The sequence below is a fragment of the Zootoca vivipara genome, chromosome 4 (assembly GCF_965207765.1).
Source record: "Zootoca vivipara chromosome 4, rZooViv2.hap1.1, whole genome shotgun sequence".
NCBI classification, from domain to species: Eukaryota; Metazoa; Chordata; class Lepidosauria; order Squamata; family Lacertidae; genus Zootoca; species Zootoca vivipara.
This window is the reverse complement of record NC_142587.1, coordinates 9480063-9502004: the sequence shown is the minus strand read 5'-3', so window position 1 is coordinate 9502004 and position 21942 is coordinate 9480063. Positions and strand designations below refer to the sequence as shown.

General features: G+C 40.5%; 1 protein-coding gene across 13 annotated transcripts in view; it reads left to right on the top strand.

Moving 5' to 3' along the window:
* The window catches only part of DACH1 (dachshund family transcription factor 1), a 321117-nt gene that overhangs the window by 144909 nt on the left and 154266 nt on the right, over nucleotides 1-21942 (top strand). For 12 of the 13 annotated variants that reach the window (XM_088667469.1, XM_035114319.3, XM_088667468.1 and 9 more), the window contains exon 3: nucleotides 17448-17609. The exons of the other annotated variant lie outside the window; for it this stretch is intronic. In XM_088667469.1, coding sequence (XP_088523595.1) covers nucleotides 17448-17609 — 162 coding nt within the window. The remainder of the gene's footprint in view (nucleotides 1-17447; nucleotides 17610-21942) is intronic. 13 annotated transcript variants of the gene reach the window in all.

Genomic DNA, 21942 nt, shown 5'->3' with positions numbered 1-21942 from the left:
TCTATCAAAAATAAGACCACCAAAGGAATAATGTAATAGAATCGAAGTACTGGTAGCATCCAAGATATTTTTCCAGTTCCAGTTGAGATGTTCGGATTAAGGTGTATAAGCCCAGTCTTAAGACTGAAATGAATTTTTATGTAAGATGATACATGTCTTCCTTTCACAGTTGCTTTTTATGCTGCTTTAAAACATGTCAAAATAATCCCCAACAGAGGAATCTAAAAGGAATGTCAGCTCTGTGGTTATGTAAATCGAATCGAGTGCTTTACAGCAGGTTTAAGATTTTTATAACTCAGAAGTTGTTAACAGCCAGCTGGTTTGTATCTGTTTTTTATGGTTATTCTTGTCATATGCAGCCTCCACAATTTTTAATTATATTTTATGGTATCTGTTTTCCCTCCTCTTGAATCCCACAGCCACTGTTCGCTATAGAACATATTTTCCACGGGGAAGAGAGCAAACATTGGTTTGGGACTTCATCATTAGAAACTCTGTTGTATAATTACTCCAGGTTCTTGGTAATGGAGTTCATGGGCAATGGAATTATGTAGGAAACGTGTAGGCTGATATTGCAGTAGAGAAACCTCTAGTACTTGGTATATTCCGTCAATAAGTCTGGAACCCATGGCACCAAGTCAATTAAGTTTTGAACACAAGTATAGATAGAATCATGCAACTGTTGTCCTCCCTATTAAGATAGCTGATTTGCAAATGTATTGATGTTTCATCATGCAAATTAACTCTTGCTTTACAGTTCAATATATTATTTGTCTTGGGCATTATTGTCTTCAAGAGATTTGATTACATCAAAGTTTGAAATCACCATTTGTTTTACATGTTTCTCAGATCCTCTGTTCATAATACAATTAAAATAATGGCAGTAGTAGAACAGATTAGTCACCCGACACCCCAGAAAAAATCTATACATTTCTTCTCAGAAGTTAGCTCCATTGGTTTCATTGGGACTTACTCCCAGGTGCAGTCATAGCTTTATGGCTCTAAACTGTAGTTGCTTTTAAGTCTGTAAAGGATTACAGTCATACCTTGGGTTGCGTACTCTGCGGGTTGCGTACTTTCGGGTTGCGTACTCAGCAGGTTCTGCCGTGCGCGCATGTGCAGAAGCACTCTGTCGGCACTTTGCGCATGCACTAAAACGCCATTTGGGCTGCGTACCTTTTGGGGTGCGAACGGCACCCCGAAACGGATTAAGTATGCAACCCAAGGTACCACTGTATTTTTTTTAAAAAAAATCATAAAGTATTTTTTTCACAAGAATTCTTCAAATACTGATTTCAAAAAGAAATTTTATAACTTTTTTTTGGGGGGGGAAACCACAGATTAATTCATTAACAAGAATATTTTTAGTTGCATATCCCCACACCATCTCAGGGCTATACTAGTAGAACTCAGCTCAATAAAATAAACTGTGTCGAATGCTCTTTAAAGAAACCACTTCCCATGGGATCAAAAGTTTATCTACTTGACGTATGTTTGCTTGAATTGTCACTAAATGAATTTTGTAGATCAGTCCTGCCAGATCAAGCAAGAAAAACCTTCCAGCGATGGCTATGATCCTGCACTTACACTAGACCATGTTGAAAACCACTATGAGGTTTTCACACAGTGCAGTGTTTTCAGCCAATGTCACCTGAAGAAGGCATTTCCACAGAGCATAGCAGAAACAATATCAGCTTCTGCTGTATAGTCAAAGAATTGATTCATATAATCCAATTTCATTACTTTAACAGGCAAAAATCCATATACCGTAGGTATTATCATTAAACTGAATATCTATAGACATTATGGCTCTGTAAAGGGCTACTTGTATTACAGTATATTATAATATTTAAGCACTTCACTGTTAGGAAGTGTTTGTTTTCGCCTACTTACTCTTCAGTGTCTAAAAGAACTGAACTGAATAATAAATATGCTCAATTCCACCCCCACCCCCCATTCTGTATAATCCAGGACAACAATCTGCAGCCTGCTGATTTGGGAATAAGTGCATAGAAAGATATTTACTCAAAATAGTTGTTGCTTGGTAGTGTGTGGAGCTTTATTTATTTAGGAATTTCTGCCCTACCCTTCACCATTCAGTCACTGGGCAGTGGACAACATATTAAAGCATATCAATGCACATTCTAAAACCGAGTAAAACATTAATGGAAATCAACATGGCTCAAACTAAAATAAGAGAACAACATAAAATAGTAGTGTGTACAGTGCAAAGCTAAACTCAAGCAGAATGCACCCCTTTACTTCCAATAGCCTGAAAAAATGCATCTATCTTCACCCACCACCTAAAAAAGTAAAGTGTTGAACTGAGACATACCTCAGTGGAGGAATCGTTCCAACGTTTTGGAGTGCCACAGATAAAGTCCTATTATTGGCGCACACTCAGCTGATCTCATCCTTGGCCAGGTCCACCAGGAGAGGCTCATTGGTTGATCTTTAACATGGGTAGGCAAACTAAGGCCCGGGGACCGGATCCAGCCGAATCGCCTTCTAAATCCGGCCCGCGGACAGTCCAGGAATCAGTGTGTTTTTACTTGAGTAGAATGTGTCCTTTTATTTAAAATGCATCTCTGGGTTATTTGTGGGGCATAGGAATTCATTCCTTTTTTCTTCTTCAAAATATAGTCCGGCCCCCCGCAAGGTCTGAGGGATGGTGAACCGGCCCCCTCCTGAAAAAGTTTGCTGACCCTTGATCTTAGAGATTGGACAGGATGGTAGGGGAGAAGTCACCCTCTAAGATATTTGGGTATCTTAAAATGTCAACATTAGAGCCTTTAATCGGCTGTTAACTACGATATGCATGCTCTATCTCCGTCGCACACATGCTTCACCTAGGGGGAATTATCTTTCTCACATTCTGGGATATATGGCAGTAGCTCCAGTATAAGGGGTTTGGTAACGAACAATCCGATCCTATTATTCATGCATGAAATCTATGAAGCGAGAATTTACAGTCCCCTTACTTAAATATGAAAGATATGATATGAGAGCCAGTGTGGTGTAGTGGTAAAGAGTGGTAGACTTGTAATCTGGGGAACCGGGTTCGCGTCTCCACTCCTCCACATATAGCTGCTGGGTGACCTTGGCCTAGTCACACTTCTCTGAATTCTCTCAGCCCCACTCACCTCACAGAGTGTTTGTTGTGGGGGAGGAAGGGAAAGGAGAATGTTAGCCACTTTGAGACTCCTTCGGGTAGTGATATTGCAGGATACCAAATCCAAACTCCTCCTCCTCCTCCTCCTCCTCCTCCTCCTCCTCCTCCTCTTCTTCTTCTTCTTCTTCTTCCAGATGTTTTGGGACTACAACTCCCATCATCCCTAGCTAGTAAGACCAGTGGTCAGGAATGATGGGAATTGTAGAAAACAGCTGGAGGCACAAGGTTGGGAAACACTGTTCTAGAAGCCCACACAGTAGCTATCTAATCTGCTTATTACCACTTGTGTGTAATGCCCAAAATCAAATGTTATATGCATATTAAGAGACATCTCCAACTTTTGAATTTAAGGTGGGTGAAATATTTAGTTTGCTAGCAAGAACTTCAATTCAAAGAGTTAAGAAACTTATGGAATTTCTTTGGTCTGAATTGCCTCAAGACACTTTGGCATCTGAGGTAAAAATAAACATTTTATTTTATTTTTACTCTACTTTTTAGAATAAACCATCAGAAAGCAGATTACATTATTAATTTCCTCTGTCAAAGTGCATTGATTACAGCAGGTAGTCTGTGGATGTCCAGATTTTGTTGTACCAGACCCCAATTTCTCTTATCTCTAGCTAGCATGAACAACGATCAGGGATTATGGAAGTTGTGGTCCAGCCACATCTGGATTACATTTTAGCCGGGATAGGGGCTCTTGTTCTGAATGTGCAACAGTGAACAACATTTCGAAGCACTGATAATTACATGTGAAATTCCTTGGCTCTTAAGCAGTGTCTGCCCAACTATATATCAACTTGAACAAATCTATGAGGACGAATGTCATCAAACAGGTATTCTCTAACATGGTGCCCACCATATTTTTTGAATACTTCCATCCCAGATCACTGGCATGGTTGTTGTAATTCCAAACATCTAGGGGACACCAAGTTGGGCAAGACTTATCTAGAGAGTTCAGTTTAGCCAGGTTTTTACCTGCCCCATGCCTGATGTCATAGATGGGTGTGGCTTGGCTGAAATGGCCTGAGTTGCTGGAGCTTTCCCACTCCTGTATTAGCAGAATCATACCTCAGCAGCTCAGTCTTATATATGTGGGAATTACTTTTAAAATCTGCCCACGAATACAGTTGTAGTCACACAATGGCAGCCTATTTTAAAAATATTTAGCATTTGAACAGTATTATTCCATAACAGTTTGCAGATTGTTATAAGAACCCAGGAATTCAGTGACTCTGTTTAACTTTTTATCTATTCCAAGATAAGAAGGATGAAATGTGAGGAGATATGTAAAACCTGAGAAACTAGAGCCACTGAAATTATGGCTACTGGGACAAACAAAACTGCTTTAAGAGGCTATGTTCACTTGTTCAAACTCTCTCCCTTCCCTAAATGACACTTTAATTCAGTGTGTTTATCATGCTTCAGCTTTCTTAGTCCCAATTATGAGTTGTTATAACACAGGGAACAAATTGGATAATCAATGCACAGCAGGGAAAAAAGGCAGATAAAAACAAAACATATCATTTAATCACAGAGAAACAACTTTGGTTTTTGTTGAGTAACTTACAAAGCAATCTTGGATTCCCCACCACATCTGCAGCCCTGTTGGCCAGGGGGGAAGGAGGGACAGTTGCGGGTTGTTGTCTTTTTTTGGGGGGGGGGCTGTAACATTTTCAGGTTGGTCCAGTGATCACCATACACCCTCTGCTTTTTGTGTGTGCTGGCTACCACAGGCTTGGACAGAACATGAGCCCCTACCATAGCAGAGCCTTCCCCCCTCCACAGCAGTGCTCCCTCCTGTCACAGGAGACTGGTGTCCTGACTAACAGAATTCACACTACATCCTAACACACACACACACACACACACACACACACACACACACACACACACAGCACTTGGGGAATAGGATCGTCACTCTAGTCTAGTGCAAAACTCCACAATAGTTTCATACAGGTATGTAGCTGAGCTGTTCGTGGGAGCAAATGGGGCTCAGTAGAAATTGTACTAGTTACTCACCTGCCCAGGTTGTCCCAGGGCTTTCCAGAATACTTCTCCTGCTTTCACCTCAACTCCTCTTCCTTGTCTTTTCTCCTCACCCACCTTCATGGTTTAAAATTGTTCTGCCACTCGTCTTTCCCTTTCACCTGTTCTCATGAGAGCAAGGGATTCTGGGTCAGGTAGCCCAGAGGAAGGAAGAGAGCGCCAGTGCCGCTGCCACGTTAACGGTGGCAAAACCACTTTAAACTGTGTGTTTGTGAGTGTGTGTCTATGTGAGGTCTTCCAAAGCATGGGAACATGGAAGCTCACCATGATTTGCCCTAGGTGGAACTGGTATGGGAAAGTTCTAGGATGTGATATGAATGGAGTCTCTGATACCTAATAAAATCCATAAGCTATGTAGCAAACCATTGCTTGCTTAACCATGTATCTTACCTAGAGGCAACTTTGACGCTGCCAAAACAATTGCTGATATTATCCATCAAGAAACCAAACGCTGCAATAAAAATATATTCTATGATTTTGCATCTGGGCCTGGAGATTTACAAGCACAGGCTAGGAGAAGGAAGTGAATATTTTAGCCCATTATTTTTAGAAGGGATCTTTCTACCACAGTTCTTAAAAATAACATTTTCACTGACATATCTCACTACTGGTTTTCTGGAAGAAGAAGCTGCAGGTCACTTTCAGAGTACCAGCACTCACCCCCCCCCAGTGTCTGACCACACACAGCCTTCCCAAAGCTTTGAGTTTTGTATAAATAAGACTCTCACCCCCCCCCCAGCTATTACTTTTGGTTTATCTTCAGTAAGATGAAAAGTAATAGGAAGCAATGCAAACCAATTCAGACAGCTACTGCTATAAACTTATATGGGAAAGAAGGTATACCTTTTACCTCTCTTTACAAATGATGTCTGATCTTTAGCTGTCCTTTAACAGGCATTTTCATTTGTTTGGTTAGATGTACATCCTTTCTTTAGGCCATCAGTGTTCTCTCTTGCAATGTTAAATGTAACATTCCTTTAAAAAAATCAATTGTGCCTTATCAATGCTGCAAAGAGGAAAATGTGAATTGTAGAATGCATCAGCACATATCCAAGGTTAATTTCCTCTCCAGAAAAGGATGATTTACTGAATAGGAAGCCATCTGTGTAATATATTTTCCTGTGGGTCTATAATCACCATAGGTTTTCCAAGATTAAAAAAAAAAGGTATGTCAAGTGTTATTCTACAAAGTTGGAGTAAACTAGGCAGGGCACCGTGATTCCAATTTCAGTAGAGAAAAAAGGCAAATAGATTTCATTAGTGGGTAGGAAGATTGCACCAAGTGCTGAGGACTGTTCTTGGATAAATTCAAGATTAAATTAGAAAAAACCAACACTGTATTTGTTCAGTGTTACATTGTGGTTATTTTTTATACCTCACAATAATTATAGTAATGCTATCAATCTAGGATAAAGTCACACTTTGAGAAAACATATGCTAGCATTTGTTCCTTTGGTGCACACAGTTATTATATGGGGTCAGTATCAATGTTGAATCTCCTTTCCCCTGGAGAAAGGAGCCTGGGGAACTACAGTGGGAGGAGAAGAAGAAGGGGAAGTCCCATTGAATGAGCACAAATCTGTTGCGCATTTGCATTTGAATGCAATTTGAATGATACCCATAATTAATATATTTATAATGCATTTGTGTGCATGTCTGTACAGAGGCAAGCCTCTTTGAGTTCAGTGGACCTTATTCTTGGGTATCTTGGGTACCTCCCTGTTTAGGGAAGTTTTTAATGTTTGACGGACTATTGTATTTCAATATTTTGTTGGAAGCCGCCCAGAGTGGCTGGGTATGTATGTATGTATGTATGTATGTATGTATGTATGTATGTATAAATAAATAAATAATATCTTTAAATGGTTTCTAACCATAGTTACCTACTGTATAAAATTACTGAATTCATGCCACTGAGGAATGAAAACAGGCAATCTGAAACAGAGTGGAGTGAAAATTGATCAAGTAGGTGTGCCTTCATCTACAATGGTGCCCTCCTTACATAAGGATATGTAAGGAGAAGGTATTTACTTTATTTAAATTGTCTTTATTCTCCATTTTTAATGCCAATTTCTCAGGAGCTAGAAGGTTCAGACCTTCTTACCTTCTCAGACCTTATGTTGGTTACTCTGTGGCATATAGAACAATTGATATGGTAGAAGAGTTTCCGTTTCTTCAACTAAGACAATTTCCTGGCTGTAGATGCTGTGGTTTTTGTGAGGGCTATTGGCCTGCTTTGCTGACAGTGGCTTTTATTTCACTTGCTTTCAATTTTTAAATGAAAAATCCTACACCTAACATATCCCTGTTCAGTCTCAATTCCTAAAATAAAGCTATGTGCTCTATTTCAGTTTCCTTACAACCACGATTCTTAAAGGCCTGTCAGATCTCATTGCCTTTGAGACATTTAAAACTTACTGAAGCTCCACATCTTAGGCTAATAGGCAACTTTTAAGTTGGGCTGCCACCACCTTTGCAGATTAGCTTGAAAACACTGTGCACTATTCCAGTACCACTGCTAGACTGCCCTGAACACATGGCCAATAATGCTTACCACCCCCCTAAATTAGCTGGTCGATTACTAAACGTTCTCCTGTACGCGGATGATGCCGCATTCCTAGCTAGATCTCCCATTGGGCTGAGGAGAATGCTACAAGCACTCCATGAATATTGTGTACAGCATGAGCTTCAACCTAATTATGCTAAGACCAAGATTATGGTTTTCTCCGCCAGACCAAAATTTCACTCGTGGTCGATGAATGGTACTACATTGGAGCAGGTTAACTGTTTCACTTCTGGGACAAGTAACTCGATCAAATAGGTCCTTTCTGGCTCATAGAGAGTATATAACTACAAACACATCTAAAGCGGCCATGATGATTAGATCTCTATATGCTAAGAATCAGGCTCAATCAGTAAAAGTTGCCTTGAGACTGTTTCAAATGAAAGTCCTTCCCCTCCTGTTGGTGGGCATTTCCCTGGGTGCCCGTAGGGATTTTCTCATATTGGAATCTATCCAATCACGATTTCTTAGAGCCATCCTTAGGACCCCCCCTTCTGTAGCGGGTGCGGTCATGAGATTAGAGGTTGGTTGGCAAGCATTCCGGTATGTGGCCTTGAAGGCAAAACTCTGGCTATGGCTTAAGCTATGTTTTAATTGCTTGCCCCCCTTGATATTGAGGGATGATTTCCAATCATTGTGGGAAAAGGAAATCACAAATGAAGTGCAGGCCTGCGGATTGTCACATCTTTTCCTGGAGTCCATGACATTTAGTCAAGCCAGAGCTGTGATCTCTCAAAGACTGAGTGACATTGCTAGACAAGGGAACATTGCCCTTGTGAAACCTGGGATGTTTTTTTGGGATCAGATATTTCAGATTACACCAGCCCCTTATTTTGTGGAAATCCACTATGTGGAATACCGTAGACTCCTCACAGCTGCTAGGTTAAATGTCCTGGAATTGGCGGTCTTGTTGGGAAGGTACAGGGGAGTCCCATATGCCCAGAGATCTTGTCATTGTGCCCTGGGAGAGTGATTGAGTCAACTTAACATATTCTTTTGATCTGCCCATTCTATGCAGATCTTAGACAAAAACTTATAGCTCCACTCCTATGCCAACTTAACCCTCTAGCCAGAGAAAGACAGGTTTTGTTTTTGCTGAACAAGTTTACTGGAACAACAGCCTCCTTGGTGGCCAAATTTCTTTTTCTGGCTCTTAAGCGTCGTAAGGTTAAAATTGACGTGGGTCTAAATGTATAGCCTATTTCTTATTGTCGGTTTAAGTTTTAAGTTCCTTTAGATGTTTGATGTTTTAATTTTTGTATGGATAATTCTGACTGACGGTCGAATAAAGTCTGTTTATTGATTGACTGCCCTGAACTGCGCTGCCCACCCGGGCCGTACGGAGGGCCAGTTGGCGGCGGCGGCAGCTTCACTTCCCGTCGCCGTCGGAATCCAAATCGCAGCCTCCTCTGGAGCGCAGGGTGGCGAGGCTACTTCGTCTTGCGAAGCACGGCCATAGACGACTTCGTTTTGCGAGTCTTCACAAAAATCGCAAAACGTTTTCGTCTTGTGATTTTTTCGTTGCCTGAGGCGTTCGTCTTGCGAGGTACCACTGTACAAAGCAGGTGGGGGGAATGCCTGTGTAACCTTGTCACACACCTACAAAGAGGAAGGTACATCCTGACCCAGAAAGAGTATGAAGGTTATCCTGCAGAGAGGTGAACCCCCAGCCTGCAGAAAAACAGGCATAGGATGTTGGGCATTCAGAGAAGATATACAAGAGGTATGTACAGAGTGGCCTGTGAAATTCCCTCACCAAAAAACTTGACTAGCTTCCTACTTGTTGAAAGGGAAAACTTCCCTTTTCCAACAGGATTCGGGGAACTGGATGCTTTTAATGAAGGTGCTCTTTTTATTGTAAGTATTGGTGTGGTTTTAATACATTTTTATATAGAATTGTAGAGTTGGAAGGGACCCCAAGGGTCTTCTAGTCCAACACCCTGCAATACAACAATCACGCCTAAAGCGTCTCTGGCAGATGGCGACCCAACCCGTTTAAAAATCTGCAAGGAACGAGATCTCCAAACTTTGTCCAAAGCTCTTTTAAAACTGTCTATAGTTTTACATAGCTTTAATTCTGTCAATGTTTAATTGGTCTTTAATAAGCATTTTTCCATGTTTTTAGCAGTTTTTGATTTTATATGTATGCTGCCTTAAGTCTCGTCAGATAATAATAATAATAATAATAATAATAATAATAATAATAATAATAGCCTGTCCATACATTAGAAAGAAAAGTTGAAACACTTGAAAGTGTGCCAAAAAAGGAAGTCCATTAAGGCTTGACATCAGCATAAACCAACCAACCAACCAACAAACAAACAAACAAACAAACAAACCGTAGCACTAGATAGAGAATATGTTCCTGTGCATGTAGTAGTGAGTGGGTCATGATGATCTTCACCATTCTTTGGAGTTTGTCTTTTAGATGCTTATGGACTCGCACATATGTACAGCTGCTCTGCTACTGGTAGGTGTTATATAATCCCCAAGGAACTATTAACATTTTATGACTAAATTATTTGTACTATACCTTGAGCAAGGCCTCGTATTGAAAGCTAAATCCAAGGTGCTGACATGTTTTGATGACATTGACGAGGTTTGTGTGTTATTCTGGCGTGTAAGCCGCAAGAGAACTTTTATATTACAGTGTGACATACAAATCCCAGAAATAAATGCTTATTCAGAAGACGACTTGATGAAGGCAAAATGGCATTTCCCCTATCTGATACCCTGTGCAAACTTATTGGGGAATTACAGTGGTACCTCAACTTACGAATGCCTCGACTTACGAAGGTTTCGACTTCCGAAGTCTGCTAAGCCAGAAGTATTTTCGCCGAGCACGTTCTGCGCATGCACAAAATGGACACTTCGACTTACGAAGAGCACCGTGGAACGGATCGCCTTCGTAAGTTGAGGTACCAGTGTAAGTCCTAATGAATTCAAGGAAACATGGACAAAATCATCCTAAGCCTTCCCTTTTGGAAGTGATCCAGTTCTTTGTCTCCATACAGATTGGTAAATGCATCCCTACACATTCTATGGAAACATGGCTTGAAAAGATCAGTATACAAGATTCATTGTCAGCAAGTAGCATTTCTCTCTTTCAAAAGTTGACCTTTGCTTCTTTTTTTAATTTTAAAGATATATCTGTGCTTTTTAAAATCTTTTTAAAAGCATGCATTTTTGGTTAAGAAATTGAAGATAATTTCTTTGTTCTACTTCTAGGCTGGGGAGGTTCAGATAAAAAAGAATTCCTGTCTTAAAAGTCACACATGGCTGTAATTTAAGTTTTTTTTTTTAACCTTCTTGTCCGTAACAGTTGAAAGAAACCTTCAATGAAACTTTATTAACTAGACCAATGCCTGAGGCTATAAAGGTTCATTTATTACCAGTTTCTTGGCTGTTTTTCTTCTTCTATTTTTCGGTTAAACTCATAGTGTAAGATAATACTTCACAAAATTAAACCTTTGACCTTCTGTAGAGTTAAGTCGCCTTTGATTAGATAAAGTAACAATTTATGGTCCAGCTTGAGGTTGCACATGAAATGAATAATGCAACAGACTGAATGAGGACTGAAAATCTATTGCTTTTGAAGAGATGACTGTTAAAAAGAAATCTACACTCTTAATTGAATTGTTTTGATTCTGTACGCACATCTGCAATATTTCAGACTCTTCATAGTAAATGTAGTCTTTTATTTGGTGGTTTCTGTATATTATATGTAGTTAAAATCTGAGTAATCTTAGTAAACTCCATTGAATCTAATCAGAAAACAAGATACTGCTGAAAATATGTAGTAGGTGCTTTGTTATTTTAAGTAATTGGATACTGTATGTTCCTTTAGACTTCTTTAAATAAAAAAAGTGGAAATGTGCCATTTATTTTCAGGATTACCTTTAGGATTGCAGCCTAGCACCGTAATTCTGTGCTTTTATTCAGAAGCAAGCCCACTGAGTCCAGTAGTCCATAGTACCAAGAAAGTGTACATAAGATTACAGCGTAAGATTTTAAAAAAGCAGGGATGCCACCAAAGAAACCCGGAGCAGCAAATAAGCATCCCTACAACAGAAGATCCGTGTAAGAACATCTCATCATGAACCACTGTGACAATCAATAGGATGTAATTAACAGAAAGGACTTAAGGGTAGCATATAGGATAGGGAGAAATATGGGATTTGCAAAGTATATATTGAATGGATTAACTCATGCAATTGACTTGGGGTAGGGCCTTCTTTGTGGTGGTGCTTTGCTTGTGGAACCCTCTGCCCTTGGAAGTGAGTTGAACACCATTGATGCTGAGTTGCCATCATTTGCTAAAGAGTAATCTATTTACTCAGGCCTTTGGGACAGCTTGATGCTTGTGCTAGGCTATTTATATTAATTTACTTGCTGTTGGACTGTTAGTATGGTATGTAAATTTTGATTTTAATGTTTTATTGATTGTAATGCAGGGCTTCCCAAATTGTGTTCCGTGAGCTTCATTCACACTAATGGCACTTTTATTGCTTCTTTTATTCCTTATATTGTATTTTATTGTATGGTGATTTGCTTTTCACTACAATGCAAATTGTAACAATAATATCAATCTAAGAAATAAAAGAAGCAATAAAGATGCAATAAAAAAATCATACAGCATCTAGCACACCACATTACAACAGGTAAAAATAACACTAAGTGGTTCACCATGACCATAAGCAATTTTCAAGTGGCCAATGGGAAAAAAGTTTGAGATGTATATTAGAATGGTATGGTTGTATTTTATTGTTTCATATGTAAACAGCCGTAGGTTGTTTTGATGAAGAGCAGGCAAGTAAATCATGCAAATAGATGAATATACTGACAGTGCAATCCTAGGCTTGCCATATGTCATGAAAATTCCTGACATGTCCTGGTTTTCGGGTGTAAAAATGGTGCTGGGGAAATGGGGTGTATGGCAGTGCAATGGAAAAAGCAGCAGAAACAGCTCAAAGAAGCTCAACAATTTTGAGGACTTCCTACAAAAAGCTCAACAACTTTGTAAGTGTCATGAATTTTACTATGCAACCCTATGTAGGTGTACTCAGAAGTTACTTATACTGAATTCCTTGGGGCTATGGAAACGTGTAAGATTTCAGCCTAAGCAAATTATGTCTATGGGAAGAAGAATGTTCTTAATCTTTAAGAGGTTTGCATAAAAATGGAAGTAAGTTATTAATTTTCATGAAAGTGAATTAATCTTAATATTGATTTCAAAGCAAATCAAATTGTTTTAAAAATATTTTAAACCTATCAACTTTGATCCAAAGAAAGTTAGTCATGTTGAAATTGCATGGATTTTCTATTTCCCCCCCTGTATTGCATACTTTCTGCTGAAACACACATAGATACGTATGTGTCGTCATCTGCTTTCAAAAGCAAAATTATTTTTTCTTCTATGGCCTATTTAGATCGTCATTACACAGAGACTACATGGATCCTGAGTTGAATCTGAAGTCTCTAGATGGGTTTTTCAAAGAAAAAAAAAGAATTAGTTCCATTTGAATTGCGAAATAATACTGTTATTTCGAAGTCAGTTACATCAAAATCAATTGGACTTGTTGCTATGCAGCATGACTAAATTATCAAGTAGCAACCTGATGAGCTGACTCTGTCCTTTAAAAACTCTAGTTATAGTGGAAGCAATTGCTGCAGTAATTGTTTGGTGAGTTATATTGGCTTTTATCCCACCTCCTACCCTCAAATTGGCATTCTCATGCCTAGCCATCCCTTAGACCCTGTGCCCATTCTTCTGCCCTGCCTGCTGTGAGACAAAATTAAAACTACAGTACTTTCTGCAGCAGGTGGGGCAGAAAATTAGGTAAAGCATCTGATGAAGGAACAGTGTTGAAGAATACTAGATAATCTTTAGCTGCTTTGGGGCTTTTGAAGAGGCTAGATTTCCTCAATGAATATCTGGGAATCATTGAGCAGTTCCATACTTTTAATAACAGCAGCAGCAGCAGCAGCAACAACAACAACAACTTATTATTTGTACCCCACCCATCTGGCTGGGTATCCCCAGGGGAAATTCATTTCTTTGCACAGGGGAGTCTACAGCATCCAGAGGGAAAGTTTTCGATTTTGCTTCAACCTTGCGCAAATTACAATAATCAGAGGAGATGAAACCAGCAAACTACACTTCCCAACAGTTGATCCCCCCAAAAAGTAGGGATGTTCTTGTGATTCCCAGTTTTCATTTTAAAGAACACACCCCACCTTCCACTTCCACTATTACTCATTGGTGTCATCCTTACTTCACTTCCAATATGCTATATTATATTCATTAGTTATGTGACCAGCTATCTCACAGGCGGTTTTAAGTACTCTTTATAGTTAGTCTACTTGACCTAACTACATGTTACACTCACTCTAGAAATGTTAATGAAGCACCTGTATCATAAAGATTAAAAATATTATGTGATTTTCAGTGACAGCTATAAGAAAACAGAGCCTGTTCCCAGTAAATCAGAACAGTTTAAGCATATGGGATGGACTATAACAGTGAAAGCAGCAGAAGTAGTTCAAAAAATAGCAGTGGAATTTAACCACCACCACAATTTTCACTCTGCACCTTCAACGTCATTAATGATGTACGGTAGTTGACAAGGCTCCCTAGGTGGCTAACTGAAGACTGTGGTATCACCACTGAGAATGGCTTTTTTTTTGAGCCCTATACATACTTACTTCAAATAGATTCATTGGGGAGGAGACATTCCCACAGAAGGATTCTTCAGGAAGGCATTATCTTTGTTTCTGGAGATTTTTGTTGGAAGTGAACTTTAGTCACAAAAACAAAATTTTAAAGAAAACCGAACACTATCCCTTTTCAAACTTGGTAAATTAGAATCTCAGCACTGAGCCTTACTAGATGTGTGAGGGAAGAGAAAATTGTTCTGCTGGGTAGCACTGTGGTGAAGAAGGGGATTTGCTAGAAGAGCTCATTCAGTGTGTGTTTCTTCAGGTTTTCACTGTCTAGCTGAGGTTAAGAGCTGAGTTTCTGCTAAGACTTGAAGAGCTTTGAATTGAGTTATAATTCAGGCTCACCCTGCTCTTACAAGACACCTTGAACAGACTTTTCCCGAGGAGTCTATAGGAACTGTCAGCAGTAGGGAAGATTACTTCAGAACCACGATTGTTGAATTGAACTTTACTTTTTGATGTTTTGCTTTTTGAATTAAATTGTTGGACAAGATTAATTGTACACAGTGAGAGCTTTAAATGAATAGCTGTGTTAAAGCATTAAACTTCTAAGTATGTCACATGGGGGGAAAGCTGGGAGGTTTAATGAATAAATGCATTTAATGCATAAAATGCCTCAGCTAATTTTTTAATTCCTCTACTAACGGTCTTTATTAAAGAAAAAAAAGCACATCACCCTGTACTTTATTCATCCTTCTGTGGTGGTTGCGGAAATTTCATATTCCTGCGTCTTGCTAATCTCCTGGTTCCACAGAAGTAAACAATAGATTTCATAAATTAAAAATACGCGCTTCAGAACATGCTTCTAAAGATAAAAAACAAGGCTGTAAACATTTATGACTGAAACAAACTAGATTGTTCAAATACTGCCATGATGTATCATGTATATCAATATGGCACTGATATCAGTTAGAATGCAAACAAGGTTTTAAATGATGTGCCCCTTCATTTCAGCTGGAGAATCCACTTTACGCCATCTGCCTATCAGATGGTTAGGAACCAGGACTGCGTATTAATGCCACATGTTCGATTTTTCCTCCCTCTTGTAATGGTTAGATTCATATTGCTAATAGCTGTGCAGGAGCACTGTCGATGAAATTTGTGTGACGCTGGAGTGATGAGATATTTATAAAGTGGCCTGTCTCACTGAATAATCAGCAGGAAGAATGCCAGACATAAACAGCTTATCAATTTCGGAATATTAATGATAACTGCTGCCTGCAACTGTAATAGGCTGACTTTTCTATCTCTTTTTTACACACTTGTTTATAGTTCTTTGGAACAAATGCTAGGAGAAAACAAGAAATACTTTAAAAAAATTCAGAGTAGTTATTGGGCATATCTTAAAATTGCTTTCATATATTGATTTTTCCATCTAATTTAATTAATGGCAAGCAGCACTTATCCAAATGACCTAGAGAACATGAAACAACACAATATGAGTTTGAATAAAAAAGGAGGCAATGATTACCTAGTGCACAACCCACAACTTGCCTTTCGTTCCATGCTGGTGTGCTTTCATGGAACTCCTCTATTCCAAATCCGGAAGCTTTGCAACTGGTTGGGCTAGTTACAGTTCCTTCACTTCAGTTCCACACTAGAAGTGCTGCAGTCCTGTATCTTCTGACTATCGAAGCCACACCTGCCAGTCGCATTAGTGTCACAGGACGGCAAACGATTAGTGGACCATATGGTTTATGAATCTCAGGATTGGCTTGGATTTGGCAGAAGTATGGGATAACAGTGCATCCTCCTCTTGCTTTGTAGTGCAACACAATTGTGGACTGGGCTGTGTTACAAACTGCTCTGACTATATGTCACGTACAGGGTTCAACAGATTCTGAGTGGCATTGGTGGCCAACCAAAATGTTGCCCTTGCCAGGACATGCCCCTGGCATCATGCTGTATCTCTCAGCGACAAACAGAAGCACCTCTTCCATTCGTCTCCAACTCAGAGCTGGAGTTTTTGGGCTCCAGGACATGCTTGCACAGGGCCTTTCTTTCTAATTCTTCCCCACTGTACAGCACGCAGTGCCTGAAAATCAGCTCTTAATAGTGGGGGGGCCTCCAGAGTGGGCTTCAGTGTGATATGAAGGGCTACATTTGGAAAGAGAAAATGGCAGTCTTGCTAGTTAGTAGCAGAAGAACTTTCCACTCAAAGAGTAGAAGAAGACACTTTGGATCCTAGGTACAACATAGACATTTCTCCACACTTGTTTTACTATCGCCATTAAGAGATGGCCAAAACAAGACTGTCTTACAGTGGTAATTTAGTTTTTGTTATTGGCAGAGATTTAGTGGAAGAGTATGATACAAATGAGGAAAAACCACCAAAAACACCTTCTTTGGGGACCCTGCTGTTAGAACTTAGTGAACAGATGGCAGCATTGAAAAAGGTGCACTTAAAGGTTGCAATGAAGCATAAATAAGAAAGTGGTATTTGAGACAGGTATAACTTGGTTTGTGCACAAGTTGCAGAATCAAATTTATTTTTGTAACGTGTTTCATGCCTGAGAACAAAATCAGAATTATTACTGTATTTATTGGTTTAGAACTAGTATGCACACTCTCAAGGTAATGAGCCAAAGTTTACATCCACCACTGAGTGGATAAAAACAGCTTTACTTTTACTTTTTTTTTTTACTTTGACAGCTTTACTAACAGGACTTGACAGAAAAACCATTCCCAGCTTGCAATCTTCTGGACTTTTAAGTTTATTTGGTTACATTTTGGACAGCTGACCTCTTATTTTTAAAACTCATGCCTTCATTGAGAATTTGGTATTGTAAACAAATTTGGAAGAAAATGTAGCACACCAAATTGTGTATTGCTGAATTTTCTTCTTAGTAAAATTCCTTTTGGTGGCAGATGATGCGAGAAGAGTATCAATTTCAATGGAAAGTTGGTAGAAGTTAATTTAGTTCCATTCCTGTCTCTTTTTAGGTCTGACAGCTGCAGCTGCTGCAGCAGCAGCTGCCACCAATGCAGCCATTGCAGAAGCAATGAAGGTGAAAAAAATTAAATTAGAAGCTATGTCGAACTATCATGCCAGTAATAATCAGCACGGAGCAGAGTCTGAGAATGGGGATCTGAATTCTAGTGTGGGTAAGTTTCCGATCTAAAATAGAATTCTTATATAAGTAATACCATAATAGATAACAAAACTGATTCTTGCATTATTTGTTTTTGCTACTGTTGTAAGAATATTACTTTTGCATGTGGTTCTTTGCTGACCCGTTATTATATAATTTTTCAATAAAAAACACACATTTGGATGGTGACTTGTCATTGTTAAAATCTAGGTAGGGTTATATGAAACAGAAAAATATCACAGTATCCCACTGCCCTACTGGAAGTAAACACTCAACAGCCCAATCCCAGCCAAGTTAAGTAGAGAAATATTTGGTGCAAGGTTGTTTTGGTCTTGATGAGTTCAACCAGACCAATGAAATGTAGGCGTTAGGCTGCACAGCCTGGTAGGTATTTCAGTCTTGCATCACAAGTACTGAAAGAGAAATAACGAACACATTAAACAAAGTTTGGAAATACTGGGTTTGATCCAGATATGGGCATCCCCAGAGTAGACGTAAGCTTGACTAAGTCTGGATCCAACCCACTGTGTATTGAATTTTCATGGATAAATTCCTAAATGATAACTTCTTCCGCCCCCACCATATGTTAAATATTTGGAACCATTAGCACGACTCTATGTCTAATAAGATGCAGGGTTAACATGATGTGTTTACACATGTCGTAAATTTCCTTTGCTAAAATATACTTAAAATTATGGTAGCTTTTAAGGTCATTCCATTGTAATGGCTCCCTTCTGCTCTCTGAGATAAATGTAAGTAAGCGAACTGAAAGCGGAGTTTTAGTGCTGTTAACCATTGTACATGGCAGAGGTCGCGTAGACATAAAGCAGACATGACAATCTAATATATTCCTCTTTTTGTATTCTGCAAATTTTTGAGGTTATTCTTAAGGATGACAACTTGACAACTTTTTTGTTCTGAATCTTCCTGTACATATTTATTATTTAACCCATGCCCAAGAACAAAAGGAACAAATGTGCACGTCAGCAGATTCCGAGGCCAGTTTTCCCTTCCTTTTTCTGTTAATGTTTCAGCAACCGGGGGTGGGGTGGGGTGGGGGGTTGAGGAGCTACAGGTACAATTAGGAAAACTGTTTCGAGAATGGCGAAGATAGATATGAAGTTTAATGGTCACCAACAAAAGTGGTCTCAAAGGAGGGTATGTGCTAGTGGGTGGGGAGGGGGAAGCACACGGCAAAGAAACAAGAGTAGTATTCTTGGCTGAATGAAATGAGCAGGGATTGGTTGCAAGAAGCACAGTATACGCCAGGGGTCCCCAAACTTCCACCGCTGAGGGCCGGTGCTGCCAACGCCGATTGCGCTATGGGCCGGAGCACATGGGAGCGTGTGGGATCGCACGCCCATATGTGCGCACACACATGATTTCCAGTGCACTTCCAGGTCACTGGAACACCGGAAATAGCTTGTGCACATGTGCATGGGCTTCCTCTGGCCCAGAAGTGCGCTGGAAATGACGCTTGCGCATGTGCACAAGCTATTTCTGACGCTCTGGTGGCCAGGAAGTGGGCAGCTGTGCCGTGCCGCGCAGTTAAGAGCGGGTGGCCGCAGCAGGCAGCAGGGGTCACTGGGGGCCGCATAAAAGAGCCTTGCGGGCCGCATCCGGCCCCCGGGCCTTAGTTTGGGGAAGCCTGGTATACACCATATATATTTTTAAGGGGAAGAACGGGTAGATGCTGCCTTTAAGCAATTGAGAAAAGGAGAGGTATGAAGAACGTCTTCTATTTTTGTAACGTGACAAAAGTAAAATGACTTGTTCAAAATGACAGGTTTAGTAGGACTTGCTTACTTTTTGAGGCTATTTTGATTCTAGTAGGAAGTACAAAAGGCATTATTGCCAGCAGTGCATAGTATTTTTATTAAATGTTAAGCTCTCTTATACTTTCTTTTTCATATCTCAAAAAGACATCCATGTTGAGAGTTTTGTAATACATAAATATGGCCAATTAATTAAGTGATAAATCTTTTTTAAAAGGTGGCCAATTGTTCAAAAAGGTGATAAATCTTTTTTAAAAGGTGGCGATCCTAATATTTAGAGATTTTAAGAATGGGACTAAAACTCCAGCATATTTTCTGCAAGTCTCAATTTCCTTCATTTTCTCTGAACTTGCCTTTATTTTTCTGAATTAGTATCACACAGACACACATATACATGTGTAAGTGTGGCTGATATTTTGGTACTGGTGTTTCAAGTGCCATGCATTTTTGTCCCTACAAATCTGGAAAGGTCTAAATAGCCCCAAAATGAGGTGAGAAGAATGATGATATTGGATTAAAAGGTAAAGGGACCCCTGTATCATCTCTTTGGTTCTGGGTTCTGATTCGCTAAATGATCCTGAACCTGGAACCACAAGCTGGGGCAATCGGATGTGCTTCCACCTCGTCCCGTCAGCATGAAGCTGGAGATGAGTGTTATAAATGTGTGGGTTGCCCTCCGCACTCCAGGGGCGTTGTGAACCCAGAACACCTCTTGGGAGCCCAGGCCGGCCAGCCTCCTGGTCTGTGTGACAAAGTTGCACATCAAGCCTCTGCCCCCCTGACTCTGAGCTGTTTTGGGGAAGGGGTTGATTTCTCCTATTCCCCCAGCTCCAAGCTTAGAGCTCGAAAGAGCAGCAGGGGATTTCCACCCTGAGATGGTGCTGCCCTTCTGAGCATCAGGTCAATGATAATACCTTGCCGCCTGGAGGAGAAAGGTGGGTGGGTCCTGGCGAAAACAAATGTTTCCAGCCCAAAATTTTGTCAGCCTCTGTGTTGCATTGTGAATCCAGGTCTGAAACGAATGCTGCATATGGAACAACCTGATAGTCTGCAAGCATGTTCCTATACATCTCTGCCTCCACATATTTTTCCATTTGTAATGTACAAGAGAACAGTATTTGTGATAGTACCTGGCCATTGCCTGTTTGCTGCACTTCCTTTTGTCAACTATGCAAGTGATTTGGAGCCTGCCCAGTCCACCTTCTCATGTATCAAACGTATTAAAACCCAGATACACTGCATGCTTAATCCACGTCTATCACTCTTCTCGGATCGGCTTGCACTTTTTTTTTTTGCTTCTGCTTGGAACTTCTGGGATGAGGATGTTTCTGTCACCGTGATACAGCTTGCCCCACCCCCCTATGCAGCCCTAAGAATACAAACTAATAATAGAACCAGATCAATCAGTGCTTAACAATGAGACTCTTTTAACTACCCATTGTCACAGTGAGAGTAAACAATGAGAGATCTAGAGGAACCATTATTCTGCACAGTGTCAATGGCACCTGCATTGAACACCCCCCTCCTCCCCCCCAAAACAGGACAGAGTTTAAAATAAGCTGTACAAATGTCATTGCTAGCTTATTTGGAAGCCCTGTTTACAGCACAGTTAGATCTTGATGTTCATATCAAGGTGGTTTTTTGTTTTTTTTTACCCTTGAATCTCGATATTAGAACCATGCAGCCTAGTATTAAGATGGCAGTATTTGTATATGGTCTTGTGGAGAGATTAGTAATTGTGCAAACACAGGAATGATGGGTATGTTGCACAGAAGCCAACACCAGGAGGTCGCGGGGGCCGAGCAATCCACAAAGTCAATGAGCAAAGCCAGAGAGAGGTAGCCAGCCAGTCTCTGTGAGAGAAGCCAGTCTTCTGAGAGAGAAGCAGTTCAGCTCCACGCTCTGCAGCTAGCCAGCGAGTCACCCCTTTTTTTGGGGGGGGGGGTTGGATGCAGAAGCAGCATGTCTCCGCCTCCAAGTCCAGGCCCCTCCCCATGGAAAAGGGTGCCTTGCTGACAACAGAACGCAGAGCTGAACTGTCACTGTCTGCTGCAGCCGCAGAGAGAGGGACAGTTCAGCTCCGCACTCTGCAGCCAGCGAGTGAGGCACCCTTTCCTGAGGGGGGGGGGGAGGTTGGACACGGAGGCAGAGTCTCTTTGCCTCTGAGTCGGAGCCCCTCCCCATGGAAAAGGGTGCCTTGCTGGCTGTGGAGAGGAGAAGGAAGAGGACCCCCCCCCCAAATCGTGCCGCAACATGCAGGTGTGTGCATGTGACGCTGCACATCTGCGTCAGTGGTGGGCTTCCATAATCCTGAGGGCGAGATGGTGCTCCTGGTATATTGTAGGGCACATAATATTCCATGTGCCTGGCCAGAGACCCACATTGTCTGAGCATACCCCTGCAAACATGCCCAAGCATCCTTCAAAACATTCAGGGGTTCCACAGCAGACAAATGAGTGTGAAAAGTGTTACCTGAACATAAAATGTTTTGAAACAGTGGCTTAGTTCAGTAACCACCCATAACAGCTTCAAGTCTATCCATACATACAAATTCACATGTTTAGCATGTTA